The sequence below is a fragment of the Salarias fasciatus genome, chromosome 20, assembly GCF_902148845.1.
Source record: "Salarias fasciatus chromosome 20, fSalaFa1.1, whole genome shotgun sequence".
Classification (NCBI taxonomy): Eukaryota; Metazoa; Chordata; class Actinopteri; order Blenniiformes; family Blenniidae; genus Salarias; species Salarias fasciatus.
This window is the reverse complement of record NC_043764.1, coordinates 33037330-33065264: the sequence shown is the minus strand read 5'-3', so window position 1 is coordinate 33065264 and position 27935 is coordinate 33037330. Positions and strand designations below refer to the sequence as shown.

Genomic DNA, 27935 nt, shown 5'->3' with positions numbered 1-27935 from the left:
AAGTTTGTCTCCTTTGGGACTTCAGGGATTCGCAGCCTTGTCCTGGATCACCGAGTGGATCTTTCTCAGGTTCTGTCGGACTCGAACAAACTCCATCAGCTGGGCCTCGGCCCGCCCCTCCTCAGGGTGCTGCAGCTCCTTCTGCAAGACAGAAAGCAAGCTCTCACACACACACACACACACACACACACACACACACACACACACACACACACACACACACACACACCCGGCCCTGGCAGAGCCCACCTGCTGCTTCTGCTGGCGTCTGAGCAGCTCGTCCTCCAGAGGAGTCCTGCTCTGGCGTTCCGTTGTTTGGTCACTTTGCACCCGTTTCCTCCTCTCCAGCACCTGCTGCAGCTCCGACCGGCTGCTGAGAGCCAGACCCCTGAGGACAGCAACACACTCTGTCACTGCAACACACTCTGTCACTGCAACACACTCTGTCACTGCAACACACTCTGTCACTGCAACACACTCTGTCACTGCAACACACACTCTGTCACTGCAACACACTCTGTCTCTGCATCACACTCTGTCACTGCAACACACTCTGTCACTGCATCACACTCTGTCACTGCAACACACTCTGTCACTGCAACACACACTCTGTCTCTGCCACGCCGCTGCACGCAGCCCTCCTCTGAGCTCCTTCCACATCTGGCCTCAGCTCTTGCAGTAAGTACGTCACCCTCATCTACCACAGGACCGTACAGCACAGAACTGGGCGTACAGCCCCACACAGTTTCTTTTTTCGTAAAAAATTGCTCTTTTCCGTGTTTGACGTCAGTGGGCGGGGCTTCAGAACCATGAAGATTTCAGGGCGTACGATGTTAATGACGATCAAACTCAGCCGCTGCATTTATCAACACCCTGAGATCGGCGAGGTACGGAGGTTTCAGTAATGCCGCGCCAGCCCCGTCGTACGATGAGCTCACCGCTCAGATATGGTTTGATAAATGAGGGTCAGTGAGTCTGAAAATAAAGTATTTCAAAATAAAATCTGTCGTTTTTCTGCCTTAACATTGGAATTTGATGATAAAATATTTGAGATGTCCAGCCACTGCTGGAGTCTGTTTGTATACAATGCACACGGTGGCCCTTTGACCCTTTGACCCTGGCTTTTAGCCTCTATTTCTATATTATCACTTTCAACCACGGCACCGTCAAACGACTGAACTGGAACATTCAGTTTCCAGCTGAAATGTATCTGTTCAACAATAGACTATATAAAGTGTCAAATATTGAACCTAAAGTATATACTGAGACAAATCATATAAAAACAAATGTGTCACAAAAAAAACAACTAAATCCCCTTTGAGATATGAACAGAACAAAAGCAATGTGCTGTCGAAAAGAACAATGAAGCAAAATGTGCATTTTCAGAATGAAATTTAACAAATATATTGGCGGGCGTCGTCGATCCAGGACTGCCTGTCCAGTGTTCACGCCCCCTGACGGATCAAGTCTCACTCAAGTGTGATGCATCGTTCGAAAGCTCGAGAGATGCAGAATATTAAAAAAAAAAAACCTTTAAATTCCCAAGATTAACGACAAGTTTGCTCCTGACGAGAGGCTCAGAGAATATTCTGCTCGGTTTCATCTGAAAGTTCAGCGTTTCTGGTTTCATCTGAGACAGATCTGCTGGTTTGTTCCGGACGCTGGAGGCTCTGATACTTTTTATATAAGTATTTTAAAGTTGTTATAAAACAAAAAAATGATGAAGTTCACCGTGAACTTGGAGTGTTCAACTAGTGGGATTTATGGCTTTTCCTTTGAGGACAAATAGAAAGAAATCATCCCCACAGCACTGCAGTGCGGCTGATGGACCCGGTACCGGCAGGCGGAAACATAACGATGGTTTACGAGTCCAAGTGGAGTCTGAAGTCTCTCTGAGTGACTGGAGTTCCAGCCGCAGCCTGGAGAACCCATCCTGACGAGAACCCATGTGACCTTTCTGCACCCACAGTGTCAGCTGACCACAGTCCCACCGCAGGCAGTGGCACCGGACCGGACCGGACCGGCGCCGGAGTGGTACTGGACCGGTACCGGAGCCAGTGCCAGCCCGGGGTCACTGGGTACCTGGTGAGGTCCCTGAAGCAGGGAGTTCTGCGGTTCCTCCTGTTTTCGTGTGATGTTAGAGCCCTTCAAGGCTCTGCTGCTCATATTAAGCTGCTGTGGGTTTCAAGATTTCACGCTTGCTGGACTGTTTCTCTGTACATTAAAAGACGTGCACAGTTCTGAAAGAAGCTGATTTTAATGTCCTACAATTAGCCTTAAAATGTTTTTCTCTCAAAACTACAGTACAAATATATGCATAGGCCTAGTCTGTGTCTGTGTCTTATCTGGCATGTCCTTCTGTCTCACTGATCAGGTCCAGCAGTGGCTCCTGAAGCAAAGCATGGTCATTGCTAACAACTGCTCCAAAAGGAAGAGGCATGTCTGGAAACCTCTGCTCAGCACCACACCGGTCCTGCTCCCGGGAAACCGGGTCGGAGCCGGAGGAGGACGGCCAGGTCAGGTGGAACCGAGAACCCGGCCAGACATGAAAGAGAAGCCCTCACCTGATCTGCTGACGACTTCCAGCTCTGCCCCTGAAACGGGACGTTGTGTCTGAGCTGCTGTTGAACACAGAACCTTTGTGTTCATCTGGGGACAGCGAGCTGCTGCAGCGCCGGAGGAACCTGGACACGTCTTCCTCTGATCGTCTCTGAATGTTCCTCCAGTCCGGCCACGCTGCCCTGGTTGACTTGTGGACTCGGGCGGGTCAGGGAACTGCACAGTTCTCACTTCCGGGCCACGCAGGTTGCAGCAAATGGAGACAACAACACTGAACACTGTCGTCCATTTCTCCATCTTCCATTCCAGCACGAGACGGTTGTCTTGGTTTTCGGAACAAAAACTGAGAAAGCTCGTGGTTTTTTTTTTTTTTTCATTTTTTGTTTTAAATTGAACAGTGAACGAAGAAATTAAACAGGGAAGCTGAAGAAAAGTCAGTGTCAGAGTGTCAGAGTGTCAGTGTCAGTAAATGCAGACCCCCCCCCCCCAGACAGTGTCCAACATGGAGACACAGCGCAGGACTCCCAGCCGGTGCAGATTGTGGAAGCTCTTCCATATGCTGCCACAGATCACGGCGGTTGCGGCGCAACACTGCTCCCTGTGGCGTACGGAGGTAGGACTGTGGGGTGACACGCTCCTTGGAAACAATTCCCTCATGACGTTGACATTAGCTCCCATGTCAATATTGAATTCGACCAGTTCAGAATCAGTCTGGAGCATCACAGTCCATGCTTCACGTCTGTCTTCAGAATTAAAGTACCCCTACGCTGTGATTATCCACAGTGTTTGCGTTGCAGCTTCCGGTTGGTGTTCTTGGTTTTGCGCTGCGCCTCTTGCACTGCCGCCGCTGCGTCTCCTCGCTGACTGACCTCCTCCGACTGCCTCGCGGTCTGCGCAGTGAGCGCCAACCTGAGATCCGCTATCAGCTGCAGCTTGGGCGAGAGCTCTTTGTCCTGGATCCCGACAAGGACCAACGTCCATCACAGTGCCAGGGTGTGCTTCAGAGCACATGAGGAGACACAACCAAATGACTGGGATATTGTCCAGAAACATCTGTGTCCAGTGTGGACCTGAAGTACCCAGATCCCGGCGGGTCATCCCCCTGAAGGTGTTTGAGAACAACAGGTCTAACGGTGTGTTTCCACTGGGCGCGTTTAATGCGACTGCATTCGCACGACAAACGACACCGCGCCGCGCTAAACGCACGAGTTTTATCGCTGCTGTGAATTCATTTGCGCGACGCGTCACGCTGGTAAAAATATGCAACCCAGAACATCCTGCAGAAACATCACAGCTCCTCATCGCCGTCTCCTGCACAGCAGCAGTGGACAGGATTCTTCTGTTTGTCCCACAGTCCTGTGTGCGTCCGGCTGTCCGTCTGTCTCTGTGTGTCGTTTTTGTTTTTGACTGTTTTTACAGTTCAGCGCTTTGCGTTGTTTTTATGAATATGAGAAGTGCTTTTACAAATAAAGATTGAGATTGAGCTGGCTCCGCCCACCGCCATCACTGCTCTGTATTTGGCGTGCAGAAGTCAGCGTCGGCTGCAGCGAGGCGCCGGCGTCGCTTCTGGATCATGCTGCTCTCCGGAGGCGGTCTGAGCTCGGTGAGTTCCACCGTCTGCAGCAGCTGCACTTGGACCACGGTCGGTTCCAGCGCTGCTTCATGCTGACGCTGTGTCAGCACGTTTGTGAAGACCTCCACGCTGATAGGCTGTCCTGGCACGAATTCGCTTGAAATGTTCAATTATTTCAACTCGAGCGAAAAGCGAGGGCTTCGGGTGGCGAGTGGCGGCGATTGGCAGTGCAAGTCGACGGGCGTGCGGATTTTTCGCTGGAAAAGCTCGCCACCGCCACTCAAGACTGAGCGACAATCGCATCATTACATTGACTTTGTGTGTAATCTCATCGCGCAAAAAATTTGCGCCGCGTCCGGTGGAAACACGACGTAAGATCCTGTAGGACTTCAGCTTCCACACTGGCAGCAACAGACGAGGACGGTGGTGGATGTGGCAGCAGCAGCTGCCAGCAACACAAGAACGGCCGAGAAAGGGACGAGAAGTACCCAAGGTGGAAGGAGCAGCTTGAGCAGATGTGGAGGGTTACCCCTGATGCACACTGGCTCCGGTCCGGCTGCGGTCCGGCTGTGGTCCTGCTCCAGTCCGGCTCCGGTCCGGCTCCGGTCCGACTGCGGTCCGGCTCCGGTCCGGCTCCGGTCCGGCTCCGGTCCGACTGCGGTCCGGCTCCGGTCCGGCTGCAGTCCGGCTCCGGTCCAGCTCCGGTCCGGCTTCGGCCTGGCTCCAGTCCGGCTCCGGAGCCTCTGCGGAGCTCCGGTCTCTTTCCACAAGGATCCTATTTTTCCGGACGCCGCAGCCCTACCGCGTCAATCCAGACAGAAGCAAGTCGGTGCCGGAAGGAAACGCGATACGTGTTCCAAAATAAGTCACTTCAAAATAAAACCTGTGTCGTGTTTTTGCCTTAATATTCTGTTTTTTTACTTCTTCTGGTAGAAAACAGAACAAACAACGTCATGTAGTCATTATACGCTTCAGAAGAATGAACGGTTTTGTTCTTCGTCACTGCAGGAAAGTCAAACGACTCCAAAATGGCACAAAGCAGCTCTCTGACCAGAGCGGCTCTCTGTTGCCAGATTGGGGGGTTTCTGCAAAATCAAGCTTCTTTGAACACGTCCGGCGGGTTGGTGACGTGATTGTGTTTATGACGTGTTTGTTATTATAAAAACACGGTTTTAACCGCGACGGCGGTTTGGGCTGCTTTCTATTGAGTTAAACGGGTTTCATATTGTTTACGGGGGACAGCGACAGATCTGGCAACCTCCTCCAGCGGACTGCAGAGGCAGCGCAGGCGGTGTGAATCACAGTGCTGCGGTGGTTCCGTTCCGTAGACGGACCGCATCCAGTGTGCATCAGGCGCTGAAGATGGCGTGGTTCCTGCAGCTGCCGGAGCGCTCAGGGCTCGGAGAGAGATTCCAGCTCTCCAACTCAACGGAGTCACAGGACCTCAGAGTTCCAGAGCTCTGGTTGAAGACCTCAGACTGTCAGAGCTCTATGAAAAAAACAAATAAACACCTAAGGCCCTGTTTACACAACAGTTCATGTCAAATTGCACCGTTTCTGTGTTTTCATGCTGTGTCGCCTCATGTGCCTGGCAGCCTTCCTCTTCCAAGTCCATGTCTAGGGTTGAAGAGGACCGTGAAGCGGAATCGTCTCACTGCTGACGTTCATGTGAAATGGAGCCAAATGTGAATATAATCCGGCTGCAGGCTCACAGTAGAACAAGCCCCCTCTGAGACGTGGCGCTTTCACTGCTTCAGTGTGTGTGATCACACACAGACACTCCCGGGCCGGCTCAGATCACCTTACAGCTCCACCAGCATGGACACAAGGTGTTTGATTGCAGGTTTGAGAGATGAATTCTTCATGAGAGCTGCTTCAGACATGAATGAGACTGGAGAGAAGCAACAGACGCAGTCTGGTGAAGGACGGCAAAGCAGAACCATCCTCAGTCCTGGACTTCGCTCACTGGGACAAATAAAACGGCGAGGTGCTGCATGTTGGGTCTGATCAGAGCTCTGAAGTCCTGAACACAATGTTGTGTTAGGGTGTAAAAAAGGGAAAAGCTCAATGAGACAAAGTCTTTTCACAAAAACTGGAGGAAAAAATAAGACAGAAAATAAGGAGAATCTCAACATCATACTAGTCTCAGCAAGCGTCAGCCTCGTCCATAAAGCGTCTGGGAACGGTGGCAACTCTTCAAAATCACATTAGATTATCTGTGTCAATCTGATTTTATCTGATTTTCTTCACTTGTTTTATGAAGTGACACAAACTGATTCTGGCGTTTACACTCAAAGTCAGAAACACAGCGAGGGTTTGATGACAGAATGTTAAGAAAAACCGACCAGCCTGGTCGCTCCGGTTTCATTGGCTCATAGCTGATACATGTCAGACTCACAGCGTATACCACGGCGTGGACCACTTCCCACTAATACCCAGCAGCTTGGCACAGCCTTGGAAGAGGAGTGGACCAGCATTCCACAGGCCACAACTGACAATCTGATAAACTCTATGCGAAGAAGATGTGTTGCACTGCATGAGGCAAATGGTGGTCACACCAGACCCTGACTGGTTCTGAGTCCCCAGACCCCCAATAAAGCAAAAAAAAAAAAAAAAAAAAAGCACATTTCAGGGTGGCCTTTTATTGTGACAGTCTAAGGCCCACCTGTGCACTAACCATGGTGTGTGATGAGCATCTGGATGTGGCACACCTGAGAGGTGGACGGATTATCTCACTATCACACATTCAGACAGATTTATGAACAATGTTTGAAAGAAATGCTAATATTGTGTATCTGGAATGAATTTTAGATCTTTAAGTCCATCTCATGAAAAATGGGAGCAAAAACAAAAGTGTTGTGTTTATGTGTTTGTTGAGTGTATTTACATGTATGAATGAAACCTGTACCTGATCTCAAAACAGATAAATGCAACTGTCTGCTTCCTGGATCCAGACTGGATCTGTGACACGAAACAGCAAAATGTTGAAACTGAATCACCTGACAGTGGAAGGACGCCCATGGAGGACAGTTCACCTGTCCTGGTGATGGACTGGATCTAAAGAACTGTTGATCTGTCCCGATGAACTCTTGTTCTAATGGACTATTCACCTGTTGGACTGCTGTCCAGATAGACTGTTGTCCTGATGGACCTTTGTCCTGGAGGACCGTTCACCTGTCCAGGGGACTCCAGGTGATCCTGTCTTCCCCTGGTGTGTCCTGGGATGACTCTGGTCTCGGTACTTACTTCTTGTGGGCCAGCAGCAGCTCCTTGTGGAGCTGGTTGTGTGTCCTGGACGTCTTCGTGGGGTTTGAGGGACCAGATGAGACGTCAGCTCTGAGTCCATCGTCTGTAACAGAAACACGGAGGAGGTGAGGCTGTGCAGTGAGACCAAACAGTCCAGGACGTGAGGACATCTGCTGTTTTCACCAAGTCCAAGTCATCTGGAGCCACTGAGCAAGCTTCAGCTTTAAAATGAAGAGACACTGCTCACAGTGCTCACATGCACACTTATCTTTAGCAAAACCGTCTCAGTTTGTTTTTATGTGAGAAAATGTCGAGTCGTTTCAGACATTTTGTTATGTTTGCGTGTTTCACCTAATGGAACATTATGGAGTGTTTGTGAAGATTCGAAGCGTCTCTCGGGTTCCCTCCTGCTGAGCTGCTCTCTGATGGGTTTTCAGGAGCGTTGCTCTTTTAAAGCCGACCACAGACGATATCACATCTTCTTCAACAAGAAAATATAAAAGCCGTTCCAGAGGGGTGAAAGTCTGAAGTGAAGGTCGAAGGAAGGGTTTGGTTGGAAGAACACACTAAAATATACCTGCAAGTGTGACCGTCCGTTCATGACATTACTGTCAGTATTATTTATTGACTTTAAACATGAACAAATAAAGCCCACTTCTATAAGAAAATGAAACATTGGTTCTCAGCCAGAACAAAAAAAAAAACTTCAAAGAACTTGTCCACTGAAAATAAATCACATTCATTCACCAATTCCAGAAGCTTCACAGTCTTTCATACAGGGTTCAGGACTCAGTGGACTTTTGCAGCGGTTGTAGTTTACATTTCTTTTTAACAACATCTGGACTGTTTGATTCTTGTGTGTTCCTGTCAAGCTCGTTCCAGATGTTTGAACCCCAAACCCTGGACTAAACCCACTGTAGCTTCCGCTGTTTCCCCTTTGTTGGGTGTTTCTTCCTCATCTTTTATTCATGAGGACATTATCCATCATTATTTTCAGTGAGATCAAGAATTAGCATGCTAGTGGTGCTCTTCTTTCTGAAACTGTACTGCGAGGGGGTGAGTGCATTAACTTTATCTAGTCTATCCACGATTCTCTCCAGCACCCTGGAGAAGCTCGGTGGGATGGATATAGGTCAATAATTCTGGAGGTCATTTTTTCACTGGATCTAAACACTGGTATGACTCGAGAAATGTCTGTCAGTTCAGGCTCTACACCATGATACTGTGACAGGTGAACGCAGAAGACAAGCAGATCAACAACTTCATGAACAATAAATGTGATCATCTTCCTACATGTATTATCTGCAGAGTTGGGGTCCGTTACTAAAAAAAGTAAAGAGTTACCCGTTACTAGTTACTTCTGAAAAAAGTAGTGCCTTACACTACTTGATTACTCCATGGAAATAGTAACGAAGTTACACTACTCGTTACTGCATAGAGCTCCGGAGCTGTGCTCCGGTATATCCTCCCGTGGAGCGCTGCCATGCGCAGGTCTGTGGATCAAAACATTTTTTTTAACTGATTGAAAAGAAAACTCGTCTTTTAAAATATTTTATAGCCATTCGGATTGACTTCACGTGCTAATACTCCGTCCCCTGGACCACTGGGAGGAGGATTTTGTCCATTTGCGTAGTCCGGCACTGATTGACTTCCAGCTAAGCTTCGAGCTAAGCTACTACGATGCTAACAGCTGGGAGCCAGAGACACAGGGATTTATGAGCTGGTCTGACTTTGTCAGTGACAGGGAAAGGGCCATCAGCCCTGACCTGGAAGAGAGAGCCAGTAGCTGCTCGTATGGTCACCGTTCATCTACTGGTGGTAACAAAAAAAAACTCTGCTTAAATAATAATATTTTGGTCGCTCTATTTGCAGTCATTGTAAAAGTAACGATCGCAGCGTTTCATTTGTAACGCTAGTTTAACTACCAATCTAGAAGGAGTAGTGCTGTTACACTACTCGCTCCCATCAAAAGTAATTTAACTACTTGTAACGTTCGTTACTTGTCGTTACATACCCAACTCTGGTTATCTGCTCCTGCAGACTGAGAGCTTTTCATGTTCCTGATGATTCATAGTAGAACCAGAAAGAATGACTTTAAATAATGACCCTCTAATACTGTAGATAAGTGGCTCCCCCTGGGAGGTTTGTGGTTTTGGAGAGAGTTTCACTGATGGAGTTGCAGTAATTGTTGAAACTGTTGGCCAGATGATCACCGCTGAGGACGGAACAGTTTGACTTTTGGCATCAGGAAGGAAGGACAGTTTGTTTTTTTTCACACTTTCTTCAGCTCTTTCCAGCAGTGCTTCTGATCACCATGAGTTCAGCATACTGACTTCACTTATTCACTCACAGCATGTCTGTCTTTATTTTCATCAGTTGGACTTTTGATAAAATGCTTGTATAGCTTGCTTTTCTTATTAATTGATTTCAAGATATCTTTCATAAAACATTTATTTTGCTCATTCGCATCTCTTTTGATTGTCTTTTCTGGTGTTTTAATGCTTAGAATAACCACATCTTGTCCCACAGCGGATTGTTCACAATGAAGAAACATTTCTGTTTGACTCTGAATCTGTGTTTGTGGTCCAGGGGTGTTTCTCCGGGTGAGGAATGTCACATCTGCACCGCCGCTGCTGGTCTCCTTCCTGCAGTCCCTTCAACAGGTGGTGTCCACTGACTCCCGGGCTGGTGCAGACCTGATGGACCAGTCGCTAGTCTCCTGTCTCAGACTTTCACTCGTGCCCCTCCAGGACCCCTTCTAAGCCACGGCGCTCAATGGAAATTGTCGGTGGCGAGCCAGCCACTGCATGGAGCCGGTCCAGCTGTCACCGGGAGCGACGCAGCTCTCTCATGGTGGCGCTCACCTCCAGCCCACTCGTTCCGGGGTACCTGTGGCTGTGGGAGCGCGATCTTCAATTCATTGGTTCACAGGTGGCCTAGGTGGCTCCGAACACCACTCTCCCAAAGTCCATCCCATGGAGCACACCTCTAGATCTCCCCTCCATTCCGAGAGGCTCTACTGGAACCTCCAGGTTTTCAGTGTAACCAGTCACCTGTTCTTGGTCTGGCCCAACCACCGCAACCTGGAACACCTGCACAGGGCCCGGCTCCAGGCAGGCACAGCAGACGCTCTTCTTTAACCACTTTAATTTCACTCCCTCCTACAGACCGGGTTCGAAGAACGTTAACCCGGATGCACGTTCTCGGCTGCTGAAACCCCGGCTGACTACCGATCAGCCGAGACCGTTCTATTGGCCACCTGCTTCTCTGTTCCCTGCCGTCCAGGTCCCAGGAGGACCCTGTTCATGGTGAGCCGGCGGTTTTGGTGGCCCAGGATGAGGGAGCACATTATGGAATTTGGGCTCGCCTGCACCGTCTGCGTGCAGCATAAACCGCCTCGGCATCCAGCTTCTGGGTTCCTGCGCCCCCCTGCCAGCTCCATGCGGCCCTCGGTCCAACATCACCTCAGACTTGGTCATGGGCCTCTCCCTCAGAGGGGCACACAGTGGTCTGTGGTGGACCGGTTCTTGAAGCTGGTCCACTTCATCCCCCCTCCCAAGTTGGCCTCAGGACCCGAGGAGCTGAGAAGCTGCTGAGACCGCTGAGGCGCTCATGGCGCAGGTTTTCAGGGTCCACAGTTTGGTTCCCGTTTACGGAAGGCCTTCTCTGAGGTGTTGGGGGCGCAGGTGAGTCTCTCTTCTGGTTACCATCAGGTAGACCAACGGGCATTCGGAGAGATTCAGACCAGAGCTGAGACCGGGCTTCAGAGTCTCGCCTCCCAGCTTCCTTCCTCATGGGCCAAGCAGCTGCTGTGGGTGGAGTTCGAACACAACTCTCTGTTCCTCCACTGGAACATCCACTGGCCTCATCAGCCAACATCTGGAATCATCAGCCAACATCTGGAATCATCACCCAACATCTGGAATCATCAGCCAACATCTGGAATCATCAGCCAACATCTGGAATCATCAACCAACATCTGGAATCATCAACCAACATCTGGAATCATCAACCAACAGGCCTTAGGAGTGATGCCACCAACCGCTGATTAGTAATATAAATTAATGACATGGAATTAAACCACCAAGCACCGTTTAATGGCTGCTGCTCTGAGTCTGAGCCCCCCCCCCCCACCACCACCACCACCACCATTCAGGACATTTCCCATCAGCTGCCACTGGGTATGACCTATGACCTATTTCCTAGCTGCACCACTGTCAGGGGCGTGTGCGAGCAATGGCAGCCGGACCACCGGGACAGGAAGTGGTCTGAGTGAAGACCTGTGAGAACCAGTGTCTGTCGTCATGCTGTCTTCCAAAGTCCTCTCTCCTCCCCCTCTCTGGCCAACCACAACCACTCAGTCCCCCCCCCCCCCCCCCCCCCGAAATCCTTCAGGGTCTACTATTAATTCTGATACCTGTTAATTTCATTTTCAATCCAAACTAAATGAACAGCTCAGGGTCTTTCATGAGGCTGGCGTCCCGTCCCGCCCCAGGTTTATCAGAGCCCAGCTGAATAATTCAGAACTGTCTCTGATAATCGTCAATTGTTAATGATAGCCCGACTAACCATAAAAGTGATTCCCAACAACATGTTTTGGGGCTTCGGATAAATTTTACTGTTAAAAAGTGTCAAAAAAAAGTTTTTCTATTGATGATGTAATGTTTTTTGTTCAATAGTTCTTTGTTATCTTTTTTATTTTCATTTATTCGTTCTCCGCATCACCGCCCCCCCCCCCCCCCCCCGTGCCCCGTGTGCAGAGAGTGTTCCACTCCCGTTTCCTTTTTTTTCTGCTCGTCAGACAAATGATTTTTCTGTCTTTTTGGTTCTGCCATCCGTGAGCACCTCAGGGTGGCGCTGCTAACGCTAGCGAGGGTTTTACGTGCTTTTATCCCTGTCCTCCCCGTAAAGCAGGTTTGTTCTCTCAGATGTAGTCGGGTCCGCTCCTCTGAAAGTTGCAAGTACTGTTTTCAGGACCCAGACCGTGGGGGGAGTGAAGGGACCGGCCAATCACCGCCAAGTCTTTGTTTACCCCCGCAGGGACTCTGAAACTCGTTGCATAGTTCAGCTTTAAGCAGAAACTGAAAAGCGGTCCAGTGTTTGGTTGCTGAGCTCTGATTTCTGTACAAGCGACATCCTCTCTGGACTGTGGTCATTTGAAGTGAAGCTGGTTTTGAGTGAGGAACTTCTGACCTCTCTCAGAGGGACGGCCGCCTCTGGCTCTGCTGCTGGACGTCCTCTGGCCGTGGCCGATGGAGGACGGACCGCCGCCGGGGGGGGCGGGGGTCTGCGGCTGGCCCTCACCACCGCAGGGATTCATCTGGAGAACAGTGGGCCGGTTTGGCATGGGAGTAGGACCAGCAGGGGGCGCTGTGCTGGGGGAGGGCGGCTGAGCTCCTACGGCGGACCCCCAGCCCCCGCTGCATGCTGGGACGCCGCTGCAGGGAGGAGCGAGAGCACAGCATGAGGAGAGGGACTGAAACCGGAGAGGCCGGCTGCAGCAGGTGCATTATTGATGCGGGTCAGAGAGGCTCGTCGCAGCACATCCAGCCATAAACACTGATTCACCGTCAAAACCTCCTGAGCTGCTGAGAGCAGAGAGGACAAGCTGCCGCTGGACGGCAGCAGGAGGGGAGAAGGAGTGATGAAGAAGAGGTGGATGTGAAAGGCAGAAACTCAGATGTGTCCACTGAGAGCCGTTCAGGAGCAGAGGACCAGCAGAGAGCTGGAGAACCTCCAGGGACAGACATCCAGCAGCAGACACACCAGACAGAGTGAGGACTGAAGAACTTCCCCTCTTCTGGCACAACAGAGGCAGAATCCATCCCAGTGTTCCCGTCAGAACATGAAGGCTGCGGGACAGACGGACTGGACCAGCAGAGAGACAGCGTCTGTTGTCCTACCTGAGCCGTGGAGGTTCTTCATGAGAGGCAGCTGCCGGTGAGCCGGAGACCTGGAGCGCAGTGACACCACTGAGGACTGTCACCTGAGAGCCCGGAGCAGGTGAGCCTGCTGCTGTTCCACCTTCACACCACCAGGGGGCAGTAGGGTGACAGGAACGCTCCAGGGGGGATTCACAAGTGAGCTGCAGGACAAAACCTGCAGGCTGACCAGAGATCCTGAGAGAAAGACACCAGAGACCCGGACGCCTCCTTCACTGCTGTGGACTGCAGCCGGCGTGCCGACACGGCGGCCATCTTGGAGGAGGACCTTGCTTCCACAGCACATTGAGGAATGATGTGTTTCAGCATAAACTGATCATAAATCCGTCAGTTTTCAACTTCAATTCCAGTTTTAAAACATCAGACATGGAGGACACACAGAATGAAATGAACTCAAACTGTTCAGGATGATTGGGAAAAATAAAATATAAAATAATTTGTACACGTTTAACCCAAAAATGTATATGTATATATATATATATATATATATATATATATATATAAATAAATAAAACAGAGAAGATAAAATACCTGAAAGCTCAAAATGTATCATAATGAACAATGTGATGATTTCATGTCAGCTTTGAGATCGATCACTTTCAAGGTTTGTTAAAAAACATGATCAACAGGACGAAGCAGTTCCTGAATTTAATGTATTTCAGCCTAAAGGTCTCAGGTCAGTTATTTCTCCAGCAGCAGCTGGAAGCAGCAGGAACAGGCTAATCATGTGAATCAGCTGTGCTTTCTGTGAAGAACCTGGAGGCAGAGTGAAGAGATTCAACCTGTTCATCTGGGTTTATCTCGCTATTTAACAGCCAGCTCTCTCCATCTTATTCTTGATAAACTCTTCACCAGTGAAAAGTGATTCTACAGGATCTGCTTTCATCAGAACATCCACAAGAGGACAGAAAATCCAGCATCTTTTCCACTTATATTGTGTTGGATTTTGTTTTGTTGCAGTGTCAGAGCTACACGTGTGACGTTTTTTACATATCAATTTTTTTGGAAATGCGGGGAAAATTCAGCGAATCCTTCTAGTTTCAGATGCAGGAGAAGCCCTGACCTCCATCCTCGTTCATGCACTGCTGCTTCTCTGACCACCTCTCCAAGATGGCGGCACGTAGACACGTCTCTCGACACACACCGAGGCGTCTAGGTTTAGTTTTATTTTCCACAGGGAGGGACTGATATTTTCATGAACTACTGACATTAAAATCAATATTTCACGTTGTGTTTCTCAAAATAAGTCCATCACTTTTAATCCTCCACAGGTTTTCAGCAGCCTGAGTCTTCATGGAGACAGTCTGCTCCTCTCATCTCTCTTTGCACTGTTGAACTGAGAGCATGTTGGACACTGCTGGACTTTTAAAGCTCCTGTAAAGACAAAGGGACTCCATGTGGACCAGAGACCCGGCAGAGTTTGAGCCTCCTTGTTTTCCTGCTCCGCTCCGTGATGATTCATGAAGAACTGGTTTGAAGGTGGAGCTGATGAAGCAGACAGGCTGCTGCATGTCGTCCTACATATTTCTGTCTCAGATATTTTCACACTGTTTTTCTTTAAAGCTCGGGTAGACGATGTTGTCCAAGAGCACTTCCTGTCATACTGAGTGAAATGCTCCCTGCCCCCTGGGAGAAGTCAATACATTATGTGGACGGAAAAAGGTGCAGAAAAAATCTGACCACTGTAGCGGCCAAAGGACAGTAAAAACTCTGACCAATCGGAAGGCGCGGACCGCTCTTCAGGAACCAATCAAATCCCTTCACCGTTCTGCCAGTCCCCTGCGCGTACATTTCAGTGGCGTGCACCGGCCCTGGTTCAGAGCGCGTTGCCAAGGCGCTCGCGGCTCACGTGAAAAATAGAATGAAGCAGAGCGGCGCGCTGCGCTGCTATGCGCGTTGTGTGCAGCAGTCAGAAAGGTTAATGACATTGGAGGAGATCACAAACTCCGTGCGCGGCGCTCCCACGTCCAGTGCGTTCGCTCCTCCAATGGGGTGGGAGCTGGGCGGAGCCTTGGGGAGATGCTACATTCGTGCTACATGCTAGTTTCCCAAGATTGCTGACTGATTTAATCTGCCTTCCCACAAGCTCTGGTGGAGCTCATCACAAACTTCAGCTGCACCGTCTCCAAAACAGTCGCTATCTGAGCCTCACCTCCCCCCTGCAGCCCCCCTCTGCTCCAGAGTCCTCCTGCACAGAGCCAGCGCTGCCTGCTCACCATTTTCAACTAATAATAGATAATTTTTCCTCTGCGAGAGCTTCGTGGTGACTGACCGTCTAAACCTGGTCCCTCTGTTGTACAGGCCTTCCTGGACCTGGAGCATGTTCTCCCATGATGGCCTCCAGAGTGCATCATGGTCCAGAATGTACTGAATCTCGTTTTTCTGGGGCTTGGACCCTCCTCCCTGCTTTCTTTAATGAGGTCCAGGACCCTGTGTGGTCTCCTGCCAAACAGCAGTTCAGAGGGAGAAAACCCCGTGGAGGCCCGGGGAGCCTCCCGCACTGCGAGTGTGAAGCCACTGGTCCCAGTTACAGTTACAGTTACAGTTACAGTTCCAGTTCCATCCATCCTGTACAGAACTTACAGATCATGTTCCTCAAGGCCCTATTCAGCCGCTCCACCAGACCGTCGGTGTGTGGATGGTAGACTCCAGATAGACCTGAGGGCCAGTGATCCGTACAGCAAGCCAGACCTGAAGGAGGAGCCTGGTCTGTGAGGGTCTCCTTCAGGACCTTCACTCAGGAGACCGCCTGAACCAGCACATGCACGACTCTCTTTAGATGATGCTCAGCGACTCTACCTCGTGCCACGTGCAGTCCGGGGTAGAGGCCCGATGAGCTGCATGCCAGTGTGCCCAAATGGAACCTCCATCGACCTCCATCGACCTCCATCGACCTCCATTGACCTCCATCGACCTCCATCGACCTCCATCGACCTCCATCGACCTCCATCGACTTCCATCGACCTCCATCGACCTCCATCGACTTCCATCAACCTCCATCGACTTCCATCAACCTCCATCAACCTCCATCGACCTCCATCGACCTCCATCGACCTCCATCGATGGCAGGGGTAACCCGGCCGGTCCACCAGCTGCCACTCAGGACAGCTGAACACCTTCACTCTGGGCTGTGTCTGGGTCGCTGCTGGGGGTGTGTGTGAACGTCTCGTCAGCCCGGCCGGTTGGGGGTCTGTCTGTCGGGGTCGGGGGGTTTGGGTCCTGCTGCCCTCGCCAGCTGGGACATGTGACTCCTCCCACGGCGGACGGCCCCAGTGGAGCAGTTTTCCAGCATCTTCAGTGCCATGCCATGTCTGCTTAGGGTTAGCTCGGGTTACTGATGGGTGTGTGTGTGTGTGTGTGTGTTTGTGTGGATACGGAGAGGCGTTCTCATGGTATTTCTTGCTGTGAGGCACTTTGTGTTGTTCACTGTGAAGTTCTCTACAAATTGGTTTAATTTGATTTCCATGTTTACTGAACTCAAAGTTCAGATAAATGAAATGATTTCCAGAAAATGACTCTGATCAGCAGATCCCGAATATCTAGTGTCAAACGGACTGCTATGAAGAGCGAAGTCTGGCTGAAAAGCTGAAGTTGACCTTCATGAGGCTCTTGGGGAATAGTCCAGGCCCGCAGGGAGCATGAAGGTCATTCTCTCACAGCCACGCCCCGAACGCTTCACTTCAGGTGATGAGCTTCAGACTGAGTGTATTGTTCTGAGCTGTTCCAATGGAGTGGACACATTCATACCCTGAGGGACGCCCACCACTGCATTTCCTGTTTGTGATTGATTGTGTTTTCTTCTGAGCCACCTGCTGGTGGGAGCTTCCATTCTGCCCAGTCATCTGATGGGCTGAACCAAGTGCTGCTGGTCAGAGGGGGGGTTGACCGGACTGGACTGGCCCCTCTTCTTCTGTTTGTTTTGGCGCAGCCCTGTATCTGCTCCCTCCTCCTCTGTTAGGTCAGTTTTTCATGCCGGCTCCTCAGTTCTGTCAGTTATTTGTGAGTTTGTTCTGTTCACCTCTTTGACTGCTGTTATTTGTTTTATTGTTCTACTTTTTGTAAATAAAACAAAAAATGATTTTTTTTCCCCCCAACAAACTCCAGTCCTCCCTGTTTTTCCTCATTGACTCACTGTTTGGCCCAAGACCCCCACCAGTGACTTAGATCCTGGTCTGGAAAGGTCTTGAGTCTCTCCTGATGAGTTTGGATGAAGAACAGATGCAGCACAGCTCCTCACTTTATACAAACACTTCAGAAACATTTACAAACCAGTAGTTTAATCATTCATTAAACCCCCAGTCCCAGCAGGACCCCCAGTCCCAGCAGGCAGATGTGAAGCTGATCCAGGTGAAACAGGGCAGCTTGTACGTCGGACTCAGATCAAACAGACATGTGATTACAGGGATTCTCAATCTTCGGTTCGTGTCCCTGCAGTGGTTCCAGGACAAAAGTCACAGAACAAAATCCCTCTGAAACCCTGAACAGGTGGTGAGAACAGGAGGCCCGAGGCTGAAGTCTTCATGTTCTTCCGGTTTCAGAGAAACAAAGAGGAGCTGCTGGTCAGATTCATGAAATCAATAAATTAATGAAGCTGTCTGAGGAGCTCCAGACTGATGAAGTGACGAAGAGAACGTCTGTACTGCGTGGAACATCCAGTCCTGGACCCTCAGTCCTGGACTGACACTCCGTCACTCAGCACGTCAACGTGTGGAGGAAAAGATGGCCGACGATCCACGAGGAGGCCAGAGAGACGGACTGGAGCGAAGACGCCCGGGAGGGTCCACCACCAGACGCCCGGGGGTTCTCCACCCGCAGCAGAACCTCCACCGGGTAATGGTCACTGACATCCAGAGCCTGGAGGGGCGAGAACCACAGTCTGACGGGCGGAAATGGGCGGTACTCACAGCTCTGACAGGTTCTAGATACTCTCAGCTCAGACAGGTTCTAGATACTCTCAGCTCAGACAGGTTCTAGATACTCTCAGCTCAGACAGGTTCTAGATACTCTCAGCTCAGACAGGTTCTAGATACTCTCAGCTCAGACAGGTTCTCGGTACTCATAGCTCTGACAGGTTCTAGATACTCATAGCTCTGACAGGTTCTAGATACTCTCAGCTCAGACAGGTTCTAGATACTCTCAACTCAGACAGGTTCTAGATACTCTCAACTCAGACAGGTTCTAGATACTCACAGCTCTGACAGGTTCTAGATACTCTCAACTCAGACAGGTTCTAGATACTCTCAACTCAGACAGGTTCTAGATACTCTCAGCTCAGACAGGTTCTCGGTACTCATAGCTCTGACAGGTTCTAGATACTCTCAACTCAGACAGGTTCTAGATACTCTCAACTCTGACAGGTTCTAGATACTCTCAACTCAGACAGGTTCTAGATACTCTCAGCTCAGACAGGTTCTAGATACTCTCAGCTCAGACAGGTTCTCGGTATTCACAGCTCTGACAGGTTCTCGGTACTCAGTGCTCCTGGCATCAGTTTCATTAGAACGTGGGGTGTCAGGGGGGTGGAGTGTGTTCTCTGTTGTTTACATCTTGTTAGAGACTACTTTCTCCGAGGCGGTACTCGGGTAAAGGGGTAAAGTGACGTGGCCCGGTGCTGTGGGGCAGTTGTGTGGGTGCAGCTGCCCCCCCGGGGCAGGAGGGGGGGCAGGAAGAGGGGGGTCACCTGCTCCTCCGTCAGGCCGTACTCCGTCTGGAAGTCGAAGGCTCTGGCAGAGGAGGGAACCACGGCTCTGCTGAAGGCGTCTCCGTGAACCACGATGCTGCAGAGAAGAGACGGGTCACTGAGGGTCCCCCCACGCCCCCCTGACCCCGGACCACGCGTCTCCCGCCGTCCTCACTGGTCGTAGGAGCAGGACGTGGACGAGCGCACTGTGGTGTCCGTGTCCTCCGGGATCAGCCAGACCAGGTTGGTGTCCGTGAGGAGGCGCACGTTCTTCCGGTTCTTCTTGGCCAGGTAGCCACAGTCGGCGTTGAAGTCTCCGAGAAGCATCACGTTCTGCTCACACAACACAGGCAATCTTCAGAGTCCGGGAGAGAACCAGAACAGAACCAGAACAGAACCAGAACAGAACCAGAACTGAACCTGAGGAGAATCAGTCCTGAACCAGAGGGGACCAAGCACCGAACCAGAATGGAACCTGAACTTAAATTGAACTGAATGAGAACTGAACCAGAACTAAACTAAACCTGAACAGAATAGAACCAGAACTGAACCAGAACTAAACTGAACCTGAACTGAACAGAACAGAACTGGATCAGATCCTGAAGGGGAGCTGGTCCTGGTCTGTCTGGACCGGGACTGCGGTCCTCAGAGCCTGATGGTCATGTCGGTGAGCAGGCCGGTTGGTGAGACCGGGCCGGTTGGCGAGACCGGGCCGGCCCGGTGTGACGGCTCAGGGTTCTGCTGGACGGTTCTTCACCTTCGTCCTCCACATCTTCATGACCCGCAGCAGGACGTCGTGCAGGGCGTCCAGCTCCTTGGTGGTGTTGGTCGGAGTGGTGTGCTGCGGGATGAGGACGAACTCCTTGATGGCTGAAGACACAGACAGAGGCGTGAGGGACGGAGGACGCGGGGACACACCAGCATCCCGTCCAGGTGAGGTTCTGAGGGACTGACCCGTCCTCGGAGCTCTGAACCGGACGACGAAAGGCTCCCTGGAGAAGGCGTCCACGTCTCCGGGAAGGTCGTCGGGGTACTGATACTGATCGGTGAGGACAGCAGAGTCCGCTCTGAGCACAGAGGACGGCCGTCAGGACGCTTTCCAGACACCAGCATGGACATGTCCGTCACTGGACGGTCCTCTGTCCCCGCGGCTGGTCTGGACCGGGTCTCACCTGTACACGAAGACGTACTGCTCCTGGTAGGACTCGGTCCGGCCCAGCCTCTCACTGGCCACGGCTCGGTACTCGTGTCTGGAGTCAAACCTGACGGGACGAGCAGAGGACAGGACGGACGATTCAGGCTGAGCAGAAGACAAGACAGGACAGAGGAGGAAGCTGAGGCTGTGAGGGACGGAAGCTCACCTCAGTGAACTGTGGGGCAAAACAGCTTAAATCAAGACATTAATCAACACAGTTTTCTGTCAGTTTAAAGTTTGAACCCGATGAAACATTCATGTGTTTCACTCTGTCACCTTCATTCACTTCAATTCAACAGTCATTTCTAGAAGAACAAATCCACATGAGCAACAACAGGACACGGAAGAAAGGACAAACTCGGAAGAAACCTGCAGAACCAGACTCAGAGGAGACTGATAGATATCATTAAATAAAAGTTGTCCTCTGGTGTTGTCCCCAGATCCTAAACAAGCTGTGGGGGAACCCCTTCTCCAGAACCCTGGCCTGGTTCAGGCTGTTCTGTCTGCTTTCAGGCCCTTCTCCATGCTGCCTTTTATCTCTAATATCTTGAAGAGTTTTGTCCATTTGCAGCTAAACCTGGACGGACTCAGTATCCTGGAGGGTTTCCAGTCTGGTTTTAAACTACACAGCACCGGTGCTGATCGGGGTTTAAAGGTGCATTAAGGAGTTTGCACGTTTTATGCCCCCTGCAGGCCTTGGGCGTAATGCAGCTTAGTGAAAGACTCCTGCCTGTGGCTCACGTGCACGAGAGAGGAACTCCTTCCTCGCTCTTTTAGTAGCGCTCCAGTAAAATGTAAGTGTCTTCTCCCTGGTGGAGTCTGTGTGGAGCTGCAGTGCTAGAAGCCAGTCTGTTCTGACTTTCTGGAAGATCCTGCTCAGTTGCTGCTCACTAAGCATCTGGTGGAGTAATGGCGGACAAAATGAAACTTAACCAGCCGGAGCGCGCATTACGTCATTCCTTTCAAATTCTCCCCAAAAAAACTCTGGTGCCGGACCGGCACTGTGACTTTCAAGTGACAATTTAGCGCTGTTAGAGGTTCTGGTAATGAATATGTCAGGGCACATTGGACACATCATTAAAAATGTGTAACATATTTATGGTGGAAAATAAGTATTTTTAAGGTTGTAAAACTCCTTAATGCACCTTTAAGGACGTCTACCTGGACCGCTGGAGGGTATCAGCAGTCAGGCACTGACGTGGTTCAGGTCCGACCCAGCAGACACAACCATGTGTTCGCCCTGCTGATTCTGTCTTCTGGAGTCCCACAGGGCTCAGGCTTAGGGCCACTGAGGCCCATCGCTTCACTGCAGATGGTCCCAGATGTGTCCCTTTAAGGACGGAGGAGGCCGTCTCACCGACGCCTCTGGTCCGATGCCCCGACAACACCACAGCCTGATGGCGCCGAACAGTTCCAAGTTTAATGAAAGACAACCAGAGGTGACAGTGTTTGCCCCCCCCCCCCTCCCCCCACCTCTTTCTCACAGCACTTTCACTGCACAGAAATGAGAAACAGTGAGAATGAAAATGAAGAATCACCTTTTAATTTGGTCGAGAAGCTGCGGCAACGCTTTTCCTTTACTGTCTCTGACTTCCTGAAGCAAACACACATCACAGCGAGTGATGATCTGAGAGAGGAGGGGAGGAAGAGGAGAGGAGGAGGGGAGGAGGAAGAGGGGGGACGGTTTTAGACGATGTCAGCTGATTTCAGTATTTAGTCAATCTGTCAGACAGCACTTTGCTTCTGCATGATATTTTTGGGTGATTTAAAAAGCTTTCTGAGGGTTTGTGGATCTGAACAACTTAAATAAATCAACATCTTATCATAAAAGTCCAGTTAAAGTGATGTATCTGTCTCAGAATAATGACATTCCTTCCTTCCTGTCATTGCATTTCAATAGGTTAATAGGCTACTTCCAAAGCTCAGGACCCAGTTCTACCACAGTGTTCCTTGGACTCAGACACACACACACACACACACACACACACACACACACACACACACCCACACACACACACACACACACACCTTGACCAGTATGTTCATGACGTCAGCCTTCTTCGACTTCGATTCTCCAAAGTTATGTAGATTGAAGGCACAGACTCGAAAGTCGGATCCTCCATAAACATCACTGACACCAACGAAGAAGAAGAGCAGGAGGAGCGAGGCGGGCCTCATGGTTCCGACCTGCAGAGAACCCAGAATCGACACACATCAGGATCATTCTGAACTCTGCAGTGGAACCCTGGAGTTCTGGAGAGCTGCACTCTCATTCCTGCTGGAGGTCTCCTGGTTTCTGCAGCAGCTTTCTGCTGTCATACAGTGACATCTGGAGGTGACAGATGGTAGTTTCCTCTGTCCTCAGACTAGCAGACTGTCCTCAGGCAATTTTGCTGCTGTTTTTCATTGTTTTCTGAAAACTTTCAATGTAACTTTGAGACTAAACGATAAGCAAGTTTCCTCTAGATGTGATTCATCCAGTCCTCTAGCCAACCCTTCAACGTGTAGTCTGGAATCTGGTGCCTGTCCTGCAGTCCAGATGAGCCTGGGTCTGCAGGATTCCTGGGGAAGATGTGTTTATTCACCCTGCAGGACGGAGCCTGCCCTGACCCTTCTACATGTTAGAAATGTGTCAAATATTATATCTGATTACAACACATGAAGCCACATTGCTCCACCAGCTGTTAAATGAATTCAACCTAAAAACAGCTCAGACCTGAACCCTCTCCACAGCTAATCACATGTGACATCCACATTAATCACATTTTGAATTGCATGTTTAAAAATCAGCTGTTTTGCATGTGAAGGCAGTTTTAAGCCCAAAATAAAATATTCCTCAGCAGAGTGTCTCAGTTAGGAAACAAATGAGCACAAAGAATGAACGTCCTGCTGGATTCCCCTTCAAAATAAAATACCATGTCTACCAACTTACGACAGAGCCTACGTCAGATGCAGATTTCAAAATGAAGAAAGGTTCTAACCAGAATTCTGGCTTCAATCACCACTGAAAAAATGAATCTTTTCACAGCCCTAATTTGGACTGTGACTCCGGTTCTGGGTCAGTTCTGGTCCTGACCCGGGCCGGTGTCAGTCCACCTGTGACTGGGTCTGTTCTGGGTCTGTTTCTGGGTCTGTTCTGGGTTCCTTCTGGTCCCTTCTGGTCCCTTCTGGTCTGCTCTGGTCTGTTCTGGTCATGACTCAGCGGTGCTGGTCTGAGGACTTCCTGCTGGTTTCCTCCTTTGGGGCTGACGCAGCACCAGAGTTTATCTTCCTGTTTCCATGAAGCGTTCAGAGTTCTGTTCTCAGTAAAGTCAAGTCACTCGTCTTACCTCTCAGTCCAGAAACCTTCATCGGTTCCACACAAAGGAAAGCAGAGGTTCTCTGGTTCCAGCTCTGGTCTGCAGGCCCGATGTGCAGCTGGATGTGCAGCTGGATGGATGTGCAGCTGGCTGGATGTGCAGCTGGATGTGCAGCTGGATGGATGTACAGCTGGCTGGATGTGCAGCTGGCTGGATGTGCAGCTGGATGTGCAGCTGGATGTGCAGCTGGATGTGCAGCTGGCTGGATGTGCAGCTGGATGTGCAGCTGGATGTGCAGCTGGCTGGATGTGCAGCTGGATGTGAAGTGCAGCTGGATGTGCAGCTGGATGTGCAGCTGGATGTGCAGCTGGATGTGCAGCTGGCTGGATGTGCAGCTGGCTGGATGTGCAGCTGGATGTGAAGTGCAGCTGGATGTGCAGCTGGATGTGCAGCTGGATGTGCAGCTGGATGTGCAGCTGGCTGGATGTGCAGCTGGATGTGCAGCTGGATGGATGTGCAGCTGGTTGTGCAGCTGGATGTGCAGCTGGCTGGATGTGCAGTTGGATGGATGTGCAGCTGGATGTGCAGTTGGATGTGCAGCTGGATGGATGTGCAGCTGGTTGTGCAGCTGGATGTGCAGCTGGCTGGATGTGCAGCTGGATGTGCAGTTGGATGGATGTGCAGCTGGATGTGCAGCTGGATGTTCAGCTGGCTGGATGTGCAGCTGGATGTGCAGCTGGATGGATGTGCAGCTGGATGGATGTGCAGCTGGATGGATGTGCGGCTGACCCCGGCTGGCGGCTGAACATCTGCCCGTCGGCAGCCTGCAGCTGGCTCTTCTGGTTGTTCTCTGCTGAGGCTGCTGAGCTGAGCTGAGGCAGATCTCAGAGCTGATTACTGTTGATGTCAGTCCTCAGAGGCTGGAAGGAGCTCGGCTTCTTCTGCATCTTAAATATCTGAAGACTTCGATTCTAGAACCTTCCCTCAGTCTTCACTGAGTCTATAGATCCAGGATGGACTGACTCCACAGACAGAGGAGAGAAAGCAGACCTCCTGGTATCTGCTGTGCTGGAGGTGACGGTTCAATACCCTTAAATAGCTCATTCGACAGGAAACCAGCGGCTGCAACAGGATGTCCTTATTTTGAGAAACTCAAGCTGGTGTCAAATTACAAGTCCTGGCTGTCGTAACACTGAAGTAACAACTAGTAAGTTTAGTCTGAGTTCAACCTAAACCACAGCATGAAACTGATAATAATACCAAAGAGAAGCGGGACCCGGCCGGTTCCTCTGAGTCAGGATCCTGAGAACATCCTTATCTTCACAGTGGAACGTCATGAAGGGTGAATCAATATCTGCTTTTTAAAGGATCTGCTCAATACCTCATCATATCAGCAGCGCCTGTTGATGAGGCTAACGGCTAACGGCTAACGAGCTCAGATCAGTGTGAAGAGACAGACTGGCAGCGCCTGAAGACCAGGGACAGTCCTGGCCTCCAGCGATCAGCTGACCGAGACTCGCTCTGGTTTCTGTTCCTCTGAGCGACGGGATGTGAAAACCCACGTCTCACTGAGGACGCCTCGTCCCGGGCCCCAGCACCCGTCTCCGTCCCAGCCTGAGGCCCGAGGACTGAGGACTGAGGACTGGGACAAGATGAAGTGGGTCAGCATGGCCCTCAGCCTGAGGACGATCCTGTGAGACGCTGTGAGAGTCAGTGGACACCTGAGGGACGAAGCACCAACCAGCAGAAACAGACCCGGTTCTGCTCCTGTCTCAAACTAACAGACTAGAACCTTGAAGAAAGTCTCATCTTGAAGTTGGAGGAGTGACGGTTCCTCTGACAGCAGATGATCAAGGAGGAAGAAGTTCTCTAAACAGAACCCGATGATCACATGAATCAGACGAAATAATGGAGTCATGGTGACGACTGATGAGGTTCTGATCCGCTGCAGAGGACCCCACACTTCTGGTTCCACTGAGACCCACAGAGACCCAACAAACACATGACCGACAACAGAGAACCACAAACACACCAAAACAACAACAGAGAACCACAAACACACCAAAACAACAACAGAGAACCAACAACAGAGAACCAAGCTCCTAGAACCAGAGCAGGAGGAGCTGTGGAGCCACCGCAGTAAAGAAACTGATCTCAGACTCAGTGACGAATGAGAACCAAGAGAACCTGATGACTGAGAACGGTTCCTTCTGTTCTACAGCGAGCAGAGAACGGTTCCTTCTGTTCCACAGCGAGCAGAGAACGGTTCCTTCTGTTCCACAGCGAGCAGAGAACGGTTCCTTCTGTTCTACAGCGAGCAGAGAACGGTTCCTTCTGTTCTACAGCGAGCAGAGAACGGTTCCTTCTGTTCTAAGGATCAGATCCAGTCTCCAGCAGCGGTCTGTCTCTGGGTTGTGGTTCTGGATCAGGATCAGGTCTATTGTGGGACAGCTGATCGCCTTCTGCTGTGACTGACACACACACACACACACACACACACACACACACACACACACACACACACACACACACACACACACACACACACACACACAGACGTACCTGTTCGTCCGCCTGTTGTTTACTGGGACAGAGTGGAGCAGATGAAGGGTTAACAGAGGAAGAGGAGGGGCAAATGCTGAAACTGACCCCACCTATCCTGGAAGGAGGGCAGCGGGGGGGGGGGGGGGGGGGGGGGGGGGGGCAAATGAACAGACAACATACAAAATGAAGGTTCTAGAACTCCATGTCCATGAGGGACCGGCTCTTTCTGAAGCCTTAAACTTTCTCCATGAGAAGCGAACAAAGTTCGTCAGGATGACGTCATCCAGCAGCCGGAGAACGTTCTCCTGACAGCTCACATTTCAGAGGCTGCAGAACTCCGAGGCCACGCCCCCTCCGTGCTGGCTCCTCCTCCAGATGTTTCCAGCAACAGGCCATGGCTCACAGTGGAAACCATGGCGTTTTATGGAAGACCTGATGAAGAACAGAGGAGTCCAGCCTCCTGGTTCAACACAATTCACCACTTCACCGTCCTCATTCAGGTATTAGTGATCAATTCATCTCTTGTCTGTGCATAAAATAAATAGAAGTAAGCCCATCTTTGTTCTGGAGAAACTGTAAAAGTTTCTGTTTTTCATGGCTCCAGACAAGGCAGGTTGTTGATGGTAAACAGATCAGAGATCTGATAGTAAGATCATCTTTTATTAAATATTCTAATTTTCCTCTATTTAGCCAGTAATACCACCCCCCCCAAAAAACAAACAAAACTTAATATCAGGGTATGCTGAGCCACACTTGTTACAATAGCGACAGATATGTGCTGCTCCACCAATATCAATTTAAATCAATTTATTGTGTTCATGTTTTTAAAATGAATTCTCCCAAATGAAAAACTCATTTGTGCTTTATGCACATTCCAGTGTATAATTAACATGTATTTTATTTTTACATTATTATAAAATAATTATATATTTAAATGTCTCCTTGACTCGTTTCTTTGACCATCAGATCCTCAGGAATTAAGAGTCTTGTGTTTTACGGATCCGTCTCCAGATCCAGTCTCAGCTGAAGGAGAAGCTGTTTTACAGTTTTTCACAATTGCTAAAACACGTTTCTTGAAACCTCCATCCATTTTCTCAAAACCTTAAACACAAATCCAAAAATCCACACTACATTCACAAAAACCTCAGACATTACTGTCAAAATCGAATTATCGCCTCAAAACCACTTCTCTTGTGATCAAAACCACACTATGTGTTCAGATCTCACACACAGCAGGTAAAAACATGTTCACTTCAGCTCATTCATTAGACACTACATGAAATAACTGAGGACACAGCAGCAGTCCTCACTTTTAAACCTGCTGGGTTCTTTTCCCATTAACCCATTTCCTGGTTAGCCCTAGATTTTGTGCAGATTTGGTCACTTTTACCCCAAATTAGATGAATTGTGTCGACCCAGCAGAGTGAGTTGATGATTTTAACAAAATCACCATTTTGAACAGTCCTGCAGCTCCTTCTCCTTCTTGCATGTGGAGACTTCTGGCAACAAACGCAACAGAAAACTGGAGTCCTGTGTTCTCACAGAAGATGACTGCAATGGCTGAGAAGGAAAAGACACATGACATCCCTCTCCTTATTCTCATGTGTGGCTGTGGCTCATTTGGTAGAGTGGTTGAATAGCAGTTGTGAGGTTGTTAGTTCAAATCTTTTCCTCTCCCTGTCAATGAACTGCCCTGAGCCCCAGCTGGCTTCCAGTGGAGGGTTTGACAGCCTTGCAGGGCAGAGGGCACGTGTTTCTGAATTCTAAGGGTTTACATTTTTACTGTAAAGTAACCTTCCCAGACCTGCTGATAAATCTTGACCCAGCATCAGGGTCAAAGCTTCAGCCCAAACAGCTGGGTAGAAATAACCCAGCTTTGGCTCGGTCCCTTTTGGAC

General features: G+C 50.1%; 2 protein-coding genes across 3 annotated transcripts; both read right to left on the bottom strand.

Moving 5' to 3' along the window:
• Positions 1-21: 21 nt before the first annotated feature.
• On the bottom strand, positions 22-13354 carry LOC115407483 (actin-associated protein FAM107A-like). The gene is made up of 5 exons (XM_030117829.1): positions 13282-13354; positions 12572-12816; positions 7379-7481; positions 250-388; positions 22-141 (listed from the first exon to the last, which is right to left on the bottom strand). The coding sequence occupies exons 2-5, from the start codon at positions 12723-12725 to the stop codon at positions 22-24; spliced, it is 516 nt and encodes a 171-aa protein (XP_029973689.1). The 5' UTR covers positions 12726-12816; positions 13282-13354.
• A 4180-nt stretch (positions 13355-17534) lies between these two features.
• Positions 17535-26166, bottom strand: dnase1l1 (deoxyribonuclease I-like 1). 2 transcript variants are annotated; one of them, XM_030118728.1, is made up of 9 exons: positions 26057-26166; positions 22224-22382; positions 21734-21822; positions 20173-20262; positions 19955-20067; positions 19758-19870; positions 19176-19333; positions 19001-19097; positions 17535-18174 (listed from the first exon to the last, which is right to left on the bottom strand). In XM_030118728.1, exons 2-9 carry the CDS (start codon positions 22371-22373, stop codon positions 18013-18015), a joined length of 972 nt encoding a protein of 323 aa, XP_029974588.1. In that variant the 5' UTR covers positions 22374-22382; positions 26057-26166; the 3' UTR covers positions 17535-18012. The 2 variants fall into 2 exon arrangements, with proteins under 2 accessions (XP_029974588.1, XP_029974589.1); XM_030118729.1 differs by lacking the exon at positions 26057-26166 and adding an exon at positions 23525-25669.
• Positions 26167-27935: the final 1769 nt, after the last annotated feature.